Here is an 8,443-nt window from a genome sequence, read left to right as displayed (position 1 = left end):
TGTTCAGCTATGCTCTCCAATTCTGTGACTGATCTCTGCAGTTTTAGCTTATGGCAGTGTATATATTATCAGGATTCAGCCACAGCATTTCCATTAATTAAGGGGAGCTGTGAGCCTGAATCCTATGCAATTTTCCAAACTTAAAGCAATACAAATAGGTATTGCTTGTATAATCAAACAACTGGGACTTAAAGCAGGCACCTTCAGTGCTCTTCCAGTGATGCTGAACAGCTCTGAAATGGATAGTTGTTATTTTACAAACACTGGTGCAAGCACATGAGGCTGATACAGGGCTGCCTCCTCAGCCATGCTTTGCTGTCTGCACCACATATTCAACATACAGAGTGGAAACATTCTGGTAGGGTTGTTCAGTAAGGGTAGAGCTAACTCTCAGGCAGTCCTTCTTGCAGTTCAGGGCCTGGGTTGGGCAGGAAAGGGGAGTGTATATTGGTCACTGCATGCAGCTCTTTGGGTCCAATTCATGGATTAGAGTCCTGAGGACTTGTTGCTGCAAGTGACTAGCAACACAATACCAAAATTGAATAACTACTGCAAGTCTTTCCTTTGTTTTCTTCTTCCCCACTGAACAGGGTACCTTTTGTACTTAACTAGTGTTAAGTAGCACTTTAGATGCCCCTGGTTTAGATTTAATAGCTTAGTTTGAAGATTAATTTATTGCTTTTTGGCAGAAAGAAGAATTGCTCCTTTGAGAGAGCTGGGTCATATTGTAGAAAATAGTTTGGAGCCACAAGACTTCCTTAGTGCTGTCCTTAACAATTGACAACAAAGTCGGTATTCTTTTGGTGTCACAAATGTACTAACAGATGTTGGGGAGAATTCTGCAGCCTTCTTTCTATATTTGCCACATCTTCGTGATATTTAGAAATTAACTATAGAGACAGGATGTCTGGTTTTACCCTGAGATCTGGAATCTTTACTGCAGAGATTAATGTGATATGGGAATCCCCTAAAGAGCACCAGATTACAAGCATCTTGGTTGAAATGCTGTTTCATTCACAGATACAACAAAAGGGCTTGAAAGTAATTTTAATTCTCATTGTATAGATAAGACTTAGTCAACTGCCAATGCCTTCCCTGTGATTCATAGTAAGCACAAGTTTCCTGAAGAGTTAGCCCTACATGCCATCATGCACCTCTCTGACCCAGCAATTCTCTGCCTGCTTAAGAAATAGAAACAAAAGCTGAGGCTCCAGGCACTATCACTTCCTTTTGTGATACAGAATGTAATATGCTGGTAAGTAAACTGACTCCTCAATTTATACCTTAACTGACTGCCTGTCTTGCATGCAGCCTCTGGCTTCTTTACTATTCGTCCCATCCAGGAAGAACATACACCAACTGCAGATGCTTCCTCAGCCTGACAAAAGGTATTTAAACCAGAAAGCTTGCTAAGAAGAATTTTTCCAACTATTTGAGTTGGTCTAATAACAGATATCAGATTTACCTAAAGAACCTTGTTCTTTAAATAAGCCAAAACAAATCTGACCTAGACCACTGAAAAGTACTCCAGCATGGCAGGCTTACAAATAAATCTTCCGGAACTCTGAACAGTAGCACTAAAATGACCTTTATCTCCCCCACCCACTGTAGAGATAGGGGTCTGACCTGTTTAACTTCTTCTGCATTTTGTTTCACAGTCGAAACTGTTTGTTCAATCTCTTCCACATTCTCTGAAGTGGCAGCAGCTTTCTGTTTAAGCTCTTCCATACTCTTCTCTAGCTCAGTCAAACGTTGAGTAGCATTGTTTAGTGTTTCTTCAGATGCTGCATTTTCAGATTCAATCTAACCAGGAGCAACAGACAAGTTAAATATTCTTTCAACAGATCTAATTTTCAAATTCTCAGATATGTTTTCTGGTAAAGAATCTTTTAGCAACTAGCTACAGTGTCTGTGTCTAATATGTATTGGCCATACGTGCAACTCAAATAGCAATCTGTCTTCAGTATATGCTATCAAAACCACATAGATTTGACTAAACATCATGGGACAGTCCATTTTGAAAACTATCTAAACTGCATCATTTTAAAGTGTCCCTTAGATCTTTGTGCTGACCAAAGGGAGCTCATTTTGCAACTGTTCTACAGCCCTAACCTCTTGGATGTCTAGGAATGCAAGACTAGAGCCATAGTGAGCTGTAATGGCCAGGGGTAGAGTTATTCCCAAACTCCTATGGGAAAATTCTTGAGACCATGCTGCTGCTAAAAGAGGCAGAGAAACATCCCAGAGCAATACAGCATCCAGGAAAGACTTCACCAAGACATCTAATCTTTGGTTTATGTTAACTTTATGTTACGGTTTACATAACTTTGGTTTATGTTAACTTTTAACAGCACGAAGCAATGAGTTACCAAATGTGTAAAATGCACCTTGGAATCTCAGTTTAAAGGATTAAAGATCCAATCTAGTTGAACATGGCCTGAAGAGGCCTAGGGAACAGCAACAATAGTAGATGCTCTATTGTCCATAAAAACTGAAAACACTCCTCTCTTATGCTTCTAGCAACAAGACAACTGCTATGTAGTTGTAGACTCACTGACATCAAACTTGACAGTTTCTTTTTCAGCAAATCCAGTTAAAAAATCTAAACTGGCTTAAATTCTCATTCTGACCTGCCTCTCTTGTAACAAGTGGTTGCACAGGCCAAAACATTTTTAATATGAAAATGATCACATAGGCCCAATCTACTGCAAGCAGCCAACAAGCCAAAGGAGGAGAGTTAAAGCTTGACTTGACTGTGAAGTGCAGATAAGCTGGAGCTGCCTTGTATAACTGACCTTTCTCTTGTGTATGTGAATCACCCCGGTATACTTGGGGGCCTATTACTAGTAATACTGCATTTACCTGAATCCAAGACAGCTTTGATTTTAAGATGGCCTCCTAATAATTACATTCTACGCATGGAAAAGTATAAATTTGTTAGAATTTTTCATGCACAGAGTATAATTATTAGGGGACCATCTTTAAATTTGTCCCCCTCCACCATTGTGACAGTGAAAGCAGCAGCAGGGGGGCAAGTGGCCTGATCCCCTGCTACTTGTCCCGTCTCCCCCGCCCCACCCACTAAGTCCCTGATGCCTTCTGTCCATCCTGCCCTGCCAATTGACCCCCCTTCCCCATTGCTTAACATATGCAACAGCTCTGGCTCAGGTCACAGAGAACACAAGCTCTTTCCTCAGCTAGGCAGCAGCAGGGCCAGCAGCTCCCCTGCAACTGCACGGTCTCCCTTGCACCCCTCGCCCTGTCTGCACACTGTTTTTTTCCCTGCTTCCCCCACCCACATACTGCATGCTCTCTCCCCTGCTGTATAAGCACCATAACCTGGCCAGGCAGCAACGGTGGTGACTGCTCCAGCCCTAGCCCAGGACAGGCCACAGCTGGTCAGAGCCACTGCAGTCACCTGTCCCAGGCCAGTACTTGAATTCAAGACAAGGATTTTTTTCCTCTCAGTTGAACAGGGTGGGGAAAAACCTCAGCTGGGATTCAAGTAAATATGGTATATTGGTTCTGAAGTTAACTATCTTCTGAAGTGGTCACACTCCATAGAAAAGAGGCTGTGTGTTGGTTGAAGGATCATAAGCAGCTCTCACCAGCCTTTAATGCCATATCTGGAAAATATACAGCAGTGAAGGCTTTCACACAGCATTAATTCTCATGCCGTCTTACACTAGTAGCAAAGTCTTCCACAAGAGTGGAATAGTGTTGGCAGCACAGCTGCATCTGAGCAGATACTACCAAAACATAGGCCACCTGTTGGGATGGATGGCTGTGTCCCTGTGCATTTGGGGTTCAGTTCTGTTGGTATTGACTCCAGTGGCAAAATGTCCATTTTAATTACTGAGACAAATGCAGGGAGGATACATCTGCCTCATGACCAAATGATTCCTTGGGATCTGGTTTCTTTCCTGTCCCAGTTGTCAATATGTGTGCAAAACTACCTCTTTCTATTTGCTGCTCATATGGAGATGCATCTTGAGTTCTTTGTTTTTGCTCCTATTCAGAGGAATTTGCAGTTGCAAGAGTTCCCCTCCCAGATTGACTGAGTCAGCAAACAGAATTTATTCACTATTGCTGCTCTTAGTTAATATTTTTATAAAGATTAGTTGGGACTCACAGAAGTGAGCAGGTCCTGGGTTCCTTTGATGTCCTCATCAGCTTGCTTGATGGCCTTTTCAGCTGCATTTTGAGCTTTCTCAGCTTCTTCCAGTGCTTCTTTAACCATGTCTGCTGTGACTTTAACATCTGTTGCACTCTTGCTGTGGAACAAACATATGTAAACATGAGACATGCTTCCTTTTAGCATGAAAAGGAATGGGACAGGTTTGCCCATAGTAAAATTACACCAGGGATGAGTTCAGTTCAATGTCTTATAAAGCATTAGACAGATTGGAATCGATAGTCTGGTTCAAATACACTGATGTAAAAGACAGGCGATAGAGATCAGTGTAGCACTCAGTACCTTGCTTTTTTAGCTTCATCTAGCAGCATCTCCGCTTTGGCTATATCTCCAGCGCTTTGTTGAAGGATAACCTCTACATCAGAAAGGCTTTCCACACGCTTACGAATATCTTCAGTCAAGGATTGCAATTCCTTGGGGGTGCTTGGCATGTTCATGGTTAACACTTCGTTAGCAACTGCCTCAATGCTGTCCAGATCTGCGCTCTCCTCTGTTATAATGGCACAAAAGCAGAGGGGGTGAGAGGATTTGGCAGGTCAAGTGTACTCCATTCCTGTCTGCAAACTTGTAGAACTGACGAATGACAGAGAAGGGGAGAGAGGCTTTGCTGAACATCCTTAAAAACTAGCCCCTGTTCATTTAATGAACTTCAACCCTACAGAGATCAATAGCCTGGGGCTTTGCTTCAGTCCAGTTTTGGTCTTTGGCAAGAGGAGCATACCACCCTCGGGGAAGTACTCCAGTGGTTTCAGTACAAGGCTGGGAAGTCTATAGCCAGATTTATGCTGTAGCGTCAGGGGATTTCAGAATTGATCAGCTCCAGTTTCTCCAGCTGTAATAGGGGGAAGTTTGGAGCATTTATTAGGTAACAGACCAACAGTTCCACTGATATCGGGGAATGTGTCAAATTTGGTCCAATGTTCATAGAATGCTTTGAACATGATGGGCAGGTCCAGATGAGTGCACAAGTGGAGGGAGATCCCTGTGGCAAAACCCCCCCGTGACTGAAAAAAGCTGGGCGATGCATGTGGCAGCAGTGTGCGCTGCCCTGAACTGGAGCCTGGCCAGCTGGAGCCACACTCCAGCTGCCAGCTGGGGTCCCTGCTGCCAGATCCTGCCACTGGAGCCCCTGGGGGCCCCCTGGACCCAGGTAAGGCTGGTGGGGTCAGCCCATATGCTGGTCCCAGCTTCCCCTACTCACAGGGGGCAACTCGCTGTGCGTCAGTGTGTGCGCACACAGACATTCCCCAGGGACAAAGAGCAGCAGCACATATTGTGCCATTGCTATTTATCCCTGGGGAGAAGCACATGCGCACTTGTCTGGACACACCTGCGATGAGCCAAGTAGGAACATGGTAACAGGTAAAATGGTGCTGGAGGTTAATTTCTTGGTGCATATTCACGTAACCCTACTGTAAGAGAGCCATGCTCAGTTTAACTGTGTAACACCATGTCATGCCTTTCAGCGGGAGTGCTTAAAATGAAAGCTGCCCCTTTGCTCAAATGGTTTTTATGAAGCACTAACTGTCTTGCTAGCCTATATTCTGAGAAGCCTCCATAAAATTAGGGTGCTACCTAAGAGGTTCTGTAATGTTTACAGATGCAAAGTCACACATACAGAGTTGGACAGGTGAAATTCTCTGCATTCTTCTGGGTACTTTTATAAACCACTTTTAATCATTTCTAAATGCCAGTATTTCCTGAATACTTAAATGGTACTTCATCAACATCTAGATTTTTATAAATGAAGAGATACACTTTCAGGTTTTCAAGTGAAATGAGATAATCCTCTCTGTCAACCAACCCCTTCGATTCTATCATGTTTGCAGCCATACCAGACTTTGCTTTCTGCACTATGAAAATTATATGAAGCAGAGAAGAGCAAACTGGGAGACTAATTGTACAATTCCCAGTAATTTCAGTAGGAGCTGTATGGTTAAATCTCCTAGTCTGATTTGACATCAGCGTTTAAACTGTGCCAAGGAAAGTCGAAGGCTTCTTGGCAGAGGGACCAAAGCCTTCCTTGGAAAAGCTCTGCAGTTTGTAGGCCAGGAGTTGTACTTAATATTTGTTGTAAACGCTAATGCTATTTAGCCTTGTACAAACACAGGAAGGAATGAACTTTGCATGTTGCATCTTATTGCTGAATAGAACCATGAATTAACATACAAGTATGAACATTTGTTTATCCACTCTACAAATAAAAGTCTCTCTCTGTCCTCTGGACGGAACCACATATTCAGCACCCTCCCTCACTTCTCCCAGACTTGTTTAACCAAAATAAAATGCCTGGACATGCTTAGCAGAATCTAAAGACTTAAGTTTCATCATATAGATGCCAGATTAAGGACTGAAAGTTTTAGAAAAGTTTTTCTTATTTGTCTTTCTTCCTTTTTGCTGCAAGAGTGTTCTAGCAGACATATGTTTAAGATATCAGATAAGTGGAAAGCTGTCATGTTACACCTTTGAAGGAATGATTTCAAGAACAGGAATTGTGGTTTTCAGGCACAAACCCAGTAAAGATCAGTAACAGATCATCCTTACGCATCAGAAATTCCCTGATTTGCTTAATGAGGTTTCTCAGATCTTCATTGCTTTTGTCAACTTGCTCTTTTGTAGCGTTGGTTTTGAGCAAAACTTCTTGTGCATTTTGCTTTGCTTCATCAGCTCTCAATTTTGCCTCCGAGACCTACAGAAAGTAAAGGAAGTAGCCTCATTTCATACTTCTATATATTTGAAGATCCCATTTGACAAGTCAAAATGCAATTGATATCAAAATCAAGCGGTGTGGGAGGCTTGTTCTCAAAACTCACAGAACACTTTTAAAAAACATTTGGAATCCAAAACGCCAATGTTACTTTAAATAACTTAAGCTAATGTTTACGGCTCACACCAGGGATTCCGATACAGACAACTTCACTTTATGAGGATCTTACAAGGACAGTGCTAGGGAAGTTACGCAACTTGAAAAGAAAACTTTTGAAATGGGTGTCTGTGGGCAAAATGTTCTGCTGTCTAGACATGCACTGTAGCCCTGATGAGGGAATTTCTCTTGTTTAAATGAACGTTTAACAATTTTAAAAATGTTACCAGTTTGGAGAGCTGTTCAATTTCTGCCAGTGCGCTGAGTACATCACTGTCAAAATCCATGGCTTTCTGCCACGTGCTGTGGGCCATAGTAACCAGCCCCTCACAGCCTGGGCCTCCGCATTTCTTTTCTCCTTCTTCTGTTTTGCAGTTCAAACCGCCACACTCTGATTCAGCACAGGAAGCCCCTGAGGGAGTTCCACATGTCTGCAGCAGACGAAATTAGACACAGAATAGTTGTACTTTATCACCCTTGTTGGGGGGAAGAGAGGCTGGGGGGTAGGAGGGGAGGATAGCTTGAAGTTTTCTGATGATGTTGGAAATACTTAGTAATTTCTTTCCCCTTGGCAGTGATATCACAGGAGACTGCATGAAATAGATCCTAGCTTAGTTACTGTTCCAAACTGCTAAAGCAGGCTACTACTTGCTTTGTATCTGAAGCATTTGTTGCAGAAGTGATGGAGGAAGGAAGGCATAAATGCCAAACCCTCCAGACAGAGTTAATGGATGTGGCATGACAATTGTCAGCTTATGGTGGAAACATTCTTGACCTCTTGTTTTTCCAATGATAAAATACCTTCATATACTTACTTTAAATAAGTGGGGTGGAACGGGGTGATGGGCCTTCCAGCCTGAAGGCAGACCCATGAATCTTATCAGCCAGTGCAGATCAGCATTATCCGCATGCGGATTGCACTGAAAACTCAGGCCCCCTTCAACTTTCTACCTCCCTTTCTGCCTGTCATTTCCTTACCAACACCAAGGCCAAAACACAAAATTTCCACTCTGGGAACAGTCCCAGCATTTCAAACCCTTTTCTGCTCTGAATGGCAACAAAGGATTTAAAATGTGCTATGAAATGAATTTTTCAAAACAATAATTTCATAGCCAATCCAAACGCTGTTTAGATAAATAGGAGAGTTTTGTTTCAATTTTTACTATAAAATAACGTTTTCAATATTTTAATGAAATAAAGGCCCAAATCAATTATTATTACAGTACTTTTCTGAGGCAAAAGTTTGACAAAACAGATGATCCCACGCAATGTTGTAACCAGTGTGTCAATCGGTGGTTTTTTTGGTGTGCGAGTGTTACCAGAGTTCAGACAAATGGAAGTCTTACATTTTTTTAATCAGATGGAAAGGTGAGACCTAAGTTGCC

General features: G+C 42.4%; 1 protein-coding gene across 1 annotated transcript in view; it reads right to left on the bottom strand.

Annotated features, from left to right (window-relative positions):
* The window catches only part of LAMB1 (laminin subunit beta 1), a 67,953-nt gene that overhangs the window by 2,128 nt on the left and 57,382 nt on the right, over positions 1–8,443 (bottom strand). The window contains 5 exon segments of the mRNA XM_006039417.1: positions 1,627–1,803; positions 4,133–4,274; positions 4,478–4,685; positions 6,740–6,884; positions 7,286–7,489. Coding sequence (XP_006039479.1) covers positions 1,627–1,803; positions 4,133–4,274; positions 4,478–4,685; positions 6,740–6,884; positions 7,286–7,489 — 876 coding nt within the window.

This window comes from Alligator sinensis, unplaced genomic scaffold, assembly GCF_000455745.1.
Source record: "Alligator sinensis unplaced genomic scaffold, ASM45574v1 scaffold100_1, whole genome shotgun sequence".
In the NCBI taxonomy this organism is placed as follows: domain Eukaryota; kingdom Metazoa; phylum Chordata; order Crocodylia; family Alligatoridae; genus Alligator; species Alligator sinensis.
Note: the sequence above shows the minus strand (reverse complement) of the source record. Positions and strands in the feature narration are given on the sequence as shown.